We start from the raw sequence: 12,222 nt of genomic DNA on the forward strand, positions 1-12,222 counted from the left end.
ACTTAGTTTTAAGTAGTTTTGTACTAATGAAATCTCTCTAGGAGAAATTGAAAGAACTCTCAATACAATGCAGTCTTCCAGCTGCAAACAGCTTATCTACCAAAAGCACAGTTTCTGACTCACTCCAACCCCCTCCCCAACCATTACCCAACATACCCAGAGGTGGGCCTCGCTCCCTCCTCCAGGGTAAGCCTGCAACGGTGGCCTCTGGAAAGGCGTACTTACCCTCACCCAGGGGAAGGTCCTCTTCCTGCTCGCTGGGGGAAGGCAGTAAGGGCTGCAGGGGCTCCATGTTAATAATGAGCTGTTTGTTCAAGGAGTGGGAACTGCGGCTCTGGGTAATGTTGGTTCTGAAAACAGACAAGCCAGATAGAGTTGGTTTCCATTGCAAACACCAGCTCCTCCATCTCAGTCGGCTATGCACATGCCAGCTGGGAACTGCCTCTGGACTCACAATGGGTTGGGCTAGTGAAAGATGGCCTAACACTCAAGACACATAGCCCTTTTTATCCTTAAGGCCCTGACAAAGTGTCCATGTGTCCTAATGTATTTCCCCATATGTCATCAGACTTGGGCATGCTAGGACTAGGTGACAACACAGGCATTCGAAAAGATATGGGAGGCAGGTATCACTAGACTAGGCACAGAAAAGTGAATAAAGGGCATGGCTCAAACTAATTTAATAACCACCAAAAACAAAACAAACAAACACAAAACCTCTACCAAGCAGATGGCACAGATGTTTCATAGCTACAAGCTATTGTGTCGCTGGACGTCCAATTTTTTTTTTTAGTATATTTTATTGGTTTTTTTACAGAGAAGAAGGGAGAGGGATAGAGAATTAGAAACATCGATAGAGAGAGAAATATCGATCAGCTGTCTCCTCCTGCACATACTGGGGATGTGCCCACAGTCAAGGTACATGCGCTTGACTGGAATCGAACCTGGGACCCTTCAGTCTGTAGGCCGACGCTCTATCCACTGAGCCAAACCAGTCAGGGCTGGACAACCAATGTTTAATATCAATGTTTAACATCCCCGTTCAAATTCATGCCCCAGTCACCAACCTGCCACAGAACGCAATTCTGCTTTCCTTTTGAAAGGAGCACGCCCCTGTGCCAGTGGCTGTGACAGGCAGCAGATGGCAGGGCAACCATGCAGGTGTCTCATCAAGACTACTGGCTGGGAGCTGGGAAGCCCATATGCACTGCCTGATGCTGGTGACCTGCTGTCTAGCCTGACAGAGAGGGAGGTAGGGCATGTATGGTGGGTGCTTAAGCACCCTCTCTCTCCCCATGTTCCCTGTCAAAACCACAACCAGCCCAGCCAGTGTGGCTCAGTGGCTGAGCATCCACCCATGAATCAGGAGGTCATGGTTGGATTCCTAGTCAGGGCACATGCCTAGGTTGTGGTCTCCATCCCCAGTAGGGAGCGTGCAAGAAGCAGGTGATCAATGATTCTCTATCTACATTGATGTTTCTATCCCTGTATCCCTCTTCCTTCCTCTCTCTGAAATCAGTAAAAAAAAAACCTCATCCTTCAAATATGATGTAAAATGTCTCCTTCCCCTTAACACCCTCCGGGATTGGCCTCACAACACACACTCTCTTTCTCCTTCTCTGCTCACTCGAATCTCCCTTTTACAACCCGCCACGTTGGTCACCTCTGACTCTGTGATTATGGTTGTACTCATCAGAATGAGCCCCACCTTGATAAACAACATCAGGGCAGAGAGTGACCTATCCATTCGCCTTACAGCACCTTGATGGGCACCTTGAAGGGTGTTCAGGTTTGAAACAACTGCAATCCTGGCTTAACATAACTGCCATCTCAGACTGACCAGAGTATCTATCCCAGGCCAGTTGATGGGACTGCCTGATACCTCGGCAGGTGTTTCCGTAGGGAATGGGGGATGGGGCATCAGGGAAGATCAGGGCCTGGCCAGGAGAGGACACAGCCTTGCCTCACACACATCCTGCTTATTCATGTGACACTCAAGGGTCAAGTCAAGCCAATGACTCTCCACAGAGCAAATAACTCAAAACGGAGCCCAGCTGTGCTCTCGCCACGGCCCAGCCAAGTCTGTCTGAGAGGGATTCCAGGGCAGTGAGAGTGCCATGCCTGGAACCAGGGCCAAAAACACAGCATAGGGCCTGGCAGTGCCCTTATACCCTTCTTGTCATTTGGCAAAGCCGACAAAGCCGCCGTTTAAATCCCTCTGTCCGTAACAGAAGCCTCCCGAGGGCTAGGGAGCACCCACTCACCTGTGCACCTCCGGAGGCTCCCTCTGGATCCTGGAACTCGCCTCCACCACCTCTTTGGCAACCTTACCGCTGCAAAAGACAAAAACACCCGTCTCTGCACAGGCACTCAGCATGGGAGGCGAGGGCTATGCACGTGCATTTCCTTTAAACTTCACAACTTCACCTGCCTGACCCAGCTCTAGGAGCCCACGCCTTCTCTCCCACCACGCGGGGAAGTTACTATGACATTGGAGAGTGCCCATGAGCATAAAAGATGGGTGAAGTGGAAAGGGGGAACCGAAACAGGGGCGTAAGCCAAAGTGCACTGATTTATAAGCAAAACATTCAAATGCCAATGCCTGCCCCCACCCCAACCCCATCCATCAAAACGGAACCCTGGGGACCCACCTGTATCGGAATCTACTTCCTTTAAAAAATATCTTGCTGCTGGACACAGTCTTGATCTGACTGGACTTGGCATACCTTTAAGAGAAAGCAAAGCAGTGGCAGTGACATTGGAAAGCCCAAGCGGGACACGGTGTGAAGTGTAGCTATCGGATACTTTGACTGCCAGGAAGAAATACGCTTTATGGTGTGAGTCGGCGCGCACACACAAACCTGAAGGAAAAGTTTCACAGAAGAACTGTCAACTCTCACAGTATTTTCAAGCTGATCTTTTCTATGTTCTCTCTTTTCATTCTTTTTAAATGTTGGTGATCACACACACACACACACACACACACACACACACACACATTCCTGCACCACCTCCCCAGTTTAGCAGGACCTGGCCTTAAGCTGTCTCTGTTAAGGATTTGGGTCTTTGTCCTCAAAACAAGAGAAAACTATAGTTAGTCTTTGGCCAAAAAGAACTTCTCCCTCCACCTCTGCAGACAGCCTGAGCCAGTTTCAAAGGATGAGCAGGGAGAGCGAGGTGGACAGCAGAGGGGGCGCAGGCCTGAGGCGGGGGCTCCTGTCAAGGCAGAGCCCAGAGAACATGGAGTAGAAGCCCCCAGGACAGATGAGACCACGTGAGAGCTACGCCCCAGACCTTCCGACGCCTGGGACAGACCTGCTGGCTGCTGGTCGGAGCCGGGTGCCAGCCCACACCTGGTAAAGAGGAGAAAAGTGCCCAGGAGGCTGGCTCAATGGAAAATGTCCTGCTGAGCCTCTTCGTCCTGTGAGGACCCACCTGCTCTGGGCCCCTCTGCCTCCTCCATCCGTCCCTAGAGAGCTGCGGGTGGCCTGGCATTTTCCACGGGGCCTGAGCAAAGGGCCATCACCACCTCTCTCTTCCTGTCTTCTCAGCAGGATTGTTGCTCCCAACTCCTCAGCAGTAGAGGGAAGAGAAACTTTTAAAGAGTGACTGTTTTTTTCATTGATTTTGTTGTTGCTGTTAGTGTTTACCTAGGTTCCTAAGGCTCTTAGTCTGCTAAAAAGATTAAGAGCCTTCACTGGAGTGTCTGAAATTCAAACTCAACTCTGTGCCCAGGTATAGAGGACACCGAAGCCCCCAGGTGTGGCGGGCACAGCAGCTCCAGTGACCCTGCTCTGGGGAGAGGTGGGCGGCCCTGCTTTCCACTGGTTCAGCCTCAGCTCCCACCGTCCCAGGCCCCTCAGGGAGGCCGCTGCCTTCTCCTTACACCCAGACGGGTGGGAGGCCGCTGCGCTGCATGGAACATAAACCCTCAATGTGCTTCGAGAAAACAGGTCAAAAGACACATTTCGCAGAGAAAGCGCATCCCTGTCTGCGCAGGATGAGAGGAGGGTGGACTGCGTTGGCCTTTTTCTGGCAGCTGGTGGCCCTGGGTGATTATTGGTGTCACTTGATTTGCTCAGAGACACTCTCCCAAGAGCACTACCGCCAACCTGCCCCCCACCCCCACCTCCACGTGTCCCAGGTGGCTCCCAATAATGTTTGGGTTGAGACCTTCCCTGGGATTGTAACAGGGGAGTGTATCTGAGAGCTTGAGCAACACAAACTCACTGGGAGCTGGGAGACACAGACAGTAGGATGGAAGGACGAGGATGGGGAAAGAGAAAGTTGGCTGGTCCCAGACCTGGGCGCGATCAGCAGCACCTGCCGGGAGGGATACAAACACTGGTCCTCGGCTCCATGACTACAGTCCCACTCAGCAGGTCAGGAGAGGGGCCGGCAATTTGCATTGCTATCGAACACCCCAGGCCGTGCCAAGGCTACCCATTGGCATTTAAGAACCTCTGAGTTCCCACATTCTCCTTAAATGACACAGAGCAGAGACCCAGCTTCCTACCTGCTTCTGGTCCTGTGACCTAAATCAAGTAAAGTTTTTCTGAGTCCCAGTTTTCCCCAAATATTTTTAAGGTGGGGGGGGGAGGTATTGTAAACCTAATTCATAGAATTCTGAAGAGGATTAAATGAGATAAAGTGATTTGAAAGCACCTAGCATACAACCTGCTCACTATACAGAGGTGGGCAAAAGTAGGTTTATAGTTGTGAGTGCACAAAACACAGTTTATTCTTGTACTATTTTCCATACAAACAACTGTAAACCTACTTTTGCCCCACCCTGTATAATAGTTTCTGTCCCTCTCTGCCTCCCACCTACTTCCCTGTCTCCCTAATATCACCCTCAAAACCTCTCCATTGCCTTCTCACTATGGAGCTACCAAAGCCAATTCTCTAAATCACGGAAGTTCCTGGGAACCGTGACAAACACCCTGGACGCTACTGAAAGCGCCTTCATGCTCTAACTCTAGCTGATGTGTCCCAGCGCTCTGCCTCCCAGGCTCTCACGTCAGCAAGCCCAGAGCCAAAGTCTTCTTCCCACCGAAGGCACTACCTAGTTAAAGTAGCAATTCTCTCACCTCCAGCCTTCTTCCCCACCTGCCTTCTCCCACTTCCGCCTCCACCTTCCTATGAAAACCCAGCCCAGAAGCATTGACTCTTCTCAAACATCTGACCTCACAGAGCAGTCCAGACAGTCCCCGATTTACCTGACTTGACAACAACTGAGAGTTCAAATGGTGGCCTGGTCATGACTTATCTTTCGGCTGTCACAGCTCTTCACCACCCTTGTCCCCAGATCTGCCAGGGCAGCCACAGGACCCAGAGACCCATGGCCCTGGGGATTTGCCAGCCCACCCCTGCCTTAGAAGTGTGTTGTAAGTGGTGTAATGGATGTGAGATGCTCCATGCATGCAGACAATGCCTGGAGCACGCAAAGTGTTCGCCAAGCGTCGGCATCATGTGGTACACACAGAGCAGCCCTGCAGGAGCACACTCCCCTCGCCCTGCTTCCAACTTTTCTCCTCTGGCACCTGCTGCTGCAGAGGCTGGGCATGGAGGTCTGGTGCTTGGGAGACAATGGGAAGTGCCCTAAGAGGCCACCTCTAGAATTAATAATACAATTTCCCATTTTAACATGGTTTACAACTTCTGGAGTAATCATAACAATAACATGTTATTATTGAGCACCTACTATGGGCTGTGCACCATCCAAAGCACCTTAAACATATTAATTCATTTTTTGCCCACAGCTCTCTCCTAGGAGGAAGCAATCCACATTTTTACATGAGGAAATTGAGGCACAGACAGGTTGTCACTTAACTATGGTCACATGACAGAAGCAGGAGAAACTAGGCTGCAAAACCAAGTCTCCTTGTATTTTTTAAATAATGCTTTAGCCATGCAGATGCTCAGACTTCAAGGGGCATCAGAACCACCTGGCAGGCTTCAGAAAACACAAGTTTCTGATTCAATAAATCTAAGTGGAGCCCAGAAATGCATTTCTAACACGTTACAGGGACCTGACGCTGGCGCAGGGACCCTACTTTGAGAATCACTCCATTAGAGCCCTTAACCCTAGATTACATGTTTGTACCACATGGGAAATTTTTATCACTACCAACATCTAGACCCCTCACCCATTTCTGAATTTTTCAAATAACAGTTTTATCGAGATATAATACACATACCATAAGGTTTACCCTTTTAGATTGTACACTTCAGTGGTGTTCAGTATAATTCACAAAGCTAAATACTCATCAAGAAATACTTTCATCACCCCAAAAAGAACTGTCCCATAGCCATTGGCAATCACTTCCTGTTTCCCTTCCATGCCAATCACTTCCTGTTTCCCTTCTATGCCAGCACAGTGCACGGCACACAGCAGATGATTTTCTGAATGGAAACACCAGTGAGTGAGCCACTGAACCCCTCGGTGTGGCCCGTGTGCCTTCAGGGAACCAGCTCCCAGCCATGGCGAGCTCTGGTGCTCTGGGGGTGGAGCACCTAGAGAACACATGGCATAAAGGAAGCTCTGAAATGTGACTAAGTCTGTGTCAGGGATCCCGTGTGGTTTGAAGCAGGAGGGAAAGTCAGAGTTCCTGCTTCTGGGCTCTGTTCCCAGCAGCAGAGCTCAGAGCCAGGGCTTTCAAACCTCTTCGGTGGCCCCTGGCCAGCTGACAATGAGCAGCGCATTCATGAGGTGAAAGCACACTTGGGAATTCTTGGCCACCGGGCCTCCCTCTTCCCATAGCAGGTGAAGTGGAAAGGAGGGACAAACACCCCAATCCAGGAAACAAGATCAGGGCCTTGCTCTGCCAGCCGAAACCATTAAAGCACAATGCCAGTGGGGCAGGCTGGAAGCGGGGCCAGGACTTCTGCCCGGGAACGGGATGGTGCTGTGGAGGAAGCAGGTGCCCTCCCTGAGGTTAACAGAATCAAAGCCCTTCAGAATCAAACAGACTGGACTCTGCAACCAACTGGCACTCTAGAAACTTCCATTGCTAGTGGAGGAGGTAGTAGTGGCAGTCACAGCAGCTGCTATCATGTATCGATGGTTCATGTACCTGGCAGAACCAAACACTGCAAGGCAGGTATTATCGATCACATTTCACAGATGAAAAATAAAGATGAGGCTCAAAGAGTTCAAGTGCTTTGCTCCAGGCCACACTGCTAGAAAGCGACAGAGACAAGACTTAAACCCAAGAAGCCCACACTCGTTAACACCAGGCCACAGTGAGAGAAGCAAAGCATGCCTGAGTCCTGCCCCTCCATCTACAGATGAGAAGGCTGGGCCAGAGAGGTCACACAGCTGGCTCAGAATAAGCAACATCTTCCCTTCTTCCTATGGAACAGGGATGGTTATGGGATGATGGAGGAACAAAAGCTTCTGGGAAATCTCAGGTCAGTACAAATATTAGGGATTAGGAGTCCTAGTAATCAAGAGGGGCAGCCTGGCCTAACACTAGCAGAGGTGCTGATGTAAAGACTTGGTCAGTCCCGGGTCCAGGTGAGGCCGCGCGCACCTGGGTCCAGGTGAGGCCACATGCCCCTGGGTCTGGGAGAGGCCACGCACTCCTGGGTCCGGGGGAGGCCACGCGCCCCTGGGTCCGGGTGAGGCCTCGCGCCCCTGGGTCCGGGTGAGGCTGGGTCCCAGGTCCGGGTGAGGCCACGCACACCTGGGTCCGGGTGAGGCCTCGCGCCCCTGGGTCCGGGTGAAGCTGGATCCCGGGTCCGGGTGAGGCCGTGTGCCCCTGGATCCGGGTGAGGCTGGGTCCCGGGTCCGGGTGAGGCCGCGCGCCCCCTGGGTCCGGGTGAGGCTGCGTGCCCCTGAGTCCAGGTGAAGCCATGCCCCTGGGTCCGGCCGAGACCAAACCAGAGGGAGTTGGACCTGCATTACCACCATTTGTCCACCATCCAGAGCTGAGGGGTCAGTGCCAACATGTACACATAAGGAACTGGTGGACATTGATATTGAGTCTCAAAAGAACTGTTGGTCCAGAAAGAAACTCACTACAGACTGATTCATTTGCCGGTCAGCATAACTATTATTGCTCGTCTCACATTCAGTTCTTATAAGTATATCTCTAGTGACACATGATCTCGCTCATCTAGGGGAAATGATGAACAACATAGACTGATGAACAAGAACAGAACCAAAAACAAGGAGGCATCGATCGGACTATCGGGCCTCAGAGGGAGGATAGGGGAGGGTGGGGGGAGCGGGGAGAGATCAACCAAAGAACTTGTGTGCATGCATATGAGCCTAACCAATGGTTAAGTTCAACAGGGGGTTGGGGCATCCGTGGGGAGGGGTGTGGGATGGGAATGGGGGGATGAGGACAAATATGTGACACCTTAATCAATAAAGAAATTAAAAAAAAACACAAACAAAAAATAAATAAAATAAATAAAAAGTGATTTTAGAATGTAACAAATCTAAAGTATATCAATGTTTTTAAGAATAACTTTAATTTGTTGATTTATATGAATTAAAATATTCTACAAAATCCAAACTATTAAGTCATAAAATATTATAAGACAAGTAGAAAAAAAGAAGAAAAAAAAAGACTTGGTCAACTCTGCACACTGCCACCGTGCTCAGCTCCACTCCCGGCCACCTGAGGCATGCACAGATGACTAGAAGTGACTTCTCTGACAAGCCTAGTTGGCCCCATTCAATGGCAGAATTATAAGACAGACCTCACTGCTTGATGCCAGCTAATGACTGTATCCCAACATGTGCAAAACAGATCTCCCAGACTGGAGTTTCTACTCTCCTCTCCTTCTCTCTCTCTTCTCCATTCAGTTCTGGTTTTGCCTTTGACTCCATCTAAGAACTGAATCCCTCACACAGGATAAAACAGCATGTGTGCAAAACAACCAATTAAAGTCTTGAGTTATTCCTTGATAAAGATCCCATGATTACACCAAAGGATCTTCAAGGCCGTGCTGCTTCCAAGTAGGACTTTCTGACTTGGCTCTAAAAGCCTATCTGCTGGGGGTTCTCTGCTACTCCCTCCCCCTCCCTTACACTTGTCTGTAGGTCAGTAGCAATCAACCCCACCTAGCATTCCTCTGGCACCTCGTTCATGATGGCTGAGCCCTCTGTATCTGGCTCCAAGATCTCCTGGCCTTTCATCACCTCCCTTTCTATTTCATTCATCTACCCTCTGCTCCAGCCTTGTATAACTGCTCATCCTCTCGATGCATGTCTTCCCATTCCCACCATGCTCCCTTACTCAGAATGTCCTCCATCCAACTTAAAGAGCCTTCCTTCCAATTTCTAGCTCCCCCCATAGTAAGACTCTCCCCTCCTGTACTCCCCTCTAGTATTTTATTTGCATTTCCTTTTTAGTCTGCATCATGAACTACAAATCTCCTGGCACAGGAACCGTACCTTATCAATTTGATTCATTAATTCTTTTTTGAATGCTGGGGGTCTTTAGGAAATACAAAGATAAACAGAACCTAGTTCCTATCATCAGAGAGATCAGATCTAATACAGATATAAAATATACCAAAAAAATGTCATGATATATCTTTATTTTTTATCTTGTTTTGGCTGTGTTTCAAGACTATCTATTAACTCCCTCATCTGCAAGAAAATATCCATTCAAAAATAATTAGCTAAATGTCTCTGCATTATTATTTGACAGGAACCAGATGATTTCATTAACAGATGAACAGAGGAGTTCCAAAAGCTTAGGCCCCAAAAACAGTTTGTCAGGTTCTCAAAAAGTTAAATATAGAGTTACCCTATGATCCCAAAGTTACATTCCTAGGTATAAACCTAAGAGAACTGTCCACATAAAAAAATTACATGGATAGTCATAGAAACATTATTCACTTTACCTAAAAAGAGGGAACAACTCAAATGTCCATCAACTGATGAATGAATAAGCAAAACATGGTATATATAAACAATGGAGTATTATTCAGCCATAAGAAGAAATTAAGTACTGCTGCATGCTACATGTTTAAACCTTGAAAACATTATCTAAGTAAAAGAAGTTGGGCACAAAAGGCCACGTAAGTTTATAATTCCATTTATAGGGAATGTGCAAAATAGGTAAATCCATAGACCTAGAAAGTAGATTAGTAGTAGCCAAGGTATGGAGAGAGTTGGAGATAGGGAGTGGCTGCAAATGAGTGCAGGGTTTCTTTTAGGGTTGATAAAAATGTTCTAGAATTAGATAGTAGTGATGGTTGCATCACCTCATGAATTAGATGAAAAAACAGTGAATTATACTTTAAAAGGGTGGATTTTATGGTATATGTTATCTCAATTTTAAAATAACTTTTTTTTAAATGTGTAGACTCCAACTAAAGACTGAGAGTACCAGTCCCTTTGCATTTCCTTTTCTCAGCTCTCACGTGGATAGAGAGGTCTAGACATGCTGATTTTTCAAAGGCCTCTGGGTACCCATTTTAATCAGTCCTCAAACACTGCAAGGAGCACACAGATGCCTTGAGATGGAGATGATTGTAGGGGGAAATCTACTAATCTTCATCACCTCTACCTGTCACTACTAGAAGCACCACAGGTTGTGGATCAATGCACCCAACGGTTTTCAAATTATGCTCAGGGTTTTCCCAGGATTGATGGGTTTCCTGGGACATGGGATTCTCTGCTAAACCTGGGAAAATCCCAGGCAAACTGTGACAACTGGTCACTCAAGCTCCTAAGGAGCAGCAAGAAATGGATGAATGGTTTCTTGTCCCCAATCTCAATTCCGGTACCAACCAACAAACACAGCTTTTTTATTTTTATCTCTTTTACATATTGGACTTTGCCTACAAGAGTTCTGTGGCTGAAAGGGGTTTGTAAATTATTATCCAAGCTGTCATTCTCCTAATGATCTTCATCAGCCAAAGCCCAGGAGGTTCAGAGACTCAGCATTTTTCAAGGAAATGAGTCTAATGAGGAAGACAGAATCTCAGTGGTGGAGGCAGGGAGAGAGGCTGAGCAAAACCACCTGGGTGGGCTCCAGGGGTAGGTGGTACTGATACCCTGGCAGGCCAGACTAGGTTCTTGACTATATCAATAACCACTGCTCTTCCAATCAATAAGTCTGTCTCAAAGAGAAGCTGGAACTCAGTGGAAAGATACTAAATTTGAACCTCTTTGGAAACCTGACAGCTTTATGCATGGTTTCTGAAGTCCTGTCCAGCCAGCACTGCCTTTCTGTGATCCCAGACTCTAATGGCATTCCACCCATGAACCTTTGGCTCCCATCTCTATATTCTCAAGGCTTCTAACTATGAACACGTGAGACTCTCTGCCAAAGATTTCTTTTTCCAGTTGTGAGAGTACATTCAACCCAAGCTGAGAGTAAGCCAGAAGTGCCAGAGAGTGTAACTCCACTCTCCAAAGTGGCCCTCAACCAAAATGAGTGAGGAATTGGTAGATAAACAGCGCAGCGTCTTTGCTGGTCAGTGGGTGAAATTTGAGGTCTGTTCTGCAGTCTGCCAGAGCTCCCCTGCAGAGCGGAGCCCAGCTGCCCACAGAGTGACCTGCTCAGTAGCACCCTCCTACATTGCTTGCTTTCCCACCTCCCTCCCAATTGGTATGTTTAGTGACCATATCCCAGAAAAATCACTTGCACTAAACTCCTCTCAAGGTCTGTTTCTGAGCAAGAAAGCCAACCAAAAATAGGTCCTATGACATATTGAATGGAAATAGCATTGACAAAACAACAAGCAAACCACAGCAATTCTATGGGAAACACCCAACATGGAGCTCAGGACTTGCTCGGGCCAACAGTGATAGGAGACACCCTGAACCATGCACAAAATTCATTATTCACTTAAATATAGTAAGAAGGACTATATTAAAAGAAATGAACATGGAACTATTTGCAAAACATAAAGGGTTCCATTGTTGTTTTAAAGCCTAGGGTTAAATGAATAAAAACTACTTACTTATAAAAGGCCTGGTTCTCCACCCCACACTTCCAGAGATGTTTGCAGGCAGCTGGTGTTGAGGTATGGAATGCCAACATGGCTTTTTTCTAATAAAAAATAACAAAACAAAAAAGGGCATGTTAAACACAGTTTATGTTTTTCATCTTTTTCTTTCAAGTAGCTTGCATATTACTATGTTCTTAAAAGTGTTGTTGAAATGGTATTCTTCCCCCCTTTGCAGACATCACTAATCTGTCTAGGCCCTGTTTCTGATTAAAAGCAGCCTCACAATCTTCAAGTCTCCAG

The 12,222-nt window shown here is 47.8% G+C and overlaps 1 protein-coding gene across 2 annotated transcripts in view; it reads right to left on the bottom strand.

Annotated features, from left to right (window-relative positions):
• FRMD3 (FERM domain containing 3) overlaps positions 1-12,222 on the bottom strand; it is a 253,370-nt gene that overhangs the window by 43,633 nt on the left and 197,515 nt on the right. For both annotated transcript variants that reach the window (XM_008142039.3, XM_008142038.3), the window contains exons 10-13: positions 11,935-12,023; positions 2,652-2,726; positions 2,265-2,333; positions 226-350 (exon numbers count right to left, since the gene is read on the bottom strand). In XM_008142039.3, the coding sequence (XP_008140261.1) occupies positions 226-350; positions 2,265-2,333; positions 2,652-2,726; positions 11,935-12,023 (358 nt within the window). The remainder of the gene's footprint in view (positions 1-225; positions 351-2,264; positions 2,334-2,651; positions 2,727-11,934; positions 12,024-12,222) is intronic.

The sequence above is a fragment of the Eptesicus fuscus genome, chromosome 15 (assembly GCF_027574615.1).
Source record: "Eptesicus fuscus isolate TK198812 chromosome 15, DD_ASM_mEF_20220401, whole genome shotgun sequence".
NCBI classification, from domain to species: Eukaryota; Metazoa; Chordata; class Mammalia; order Chiroptera; family Vespertilionidae; genus Eptesicus; species Eptesicus fuscus.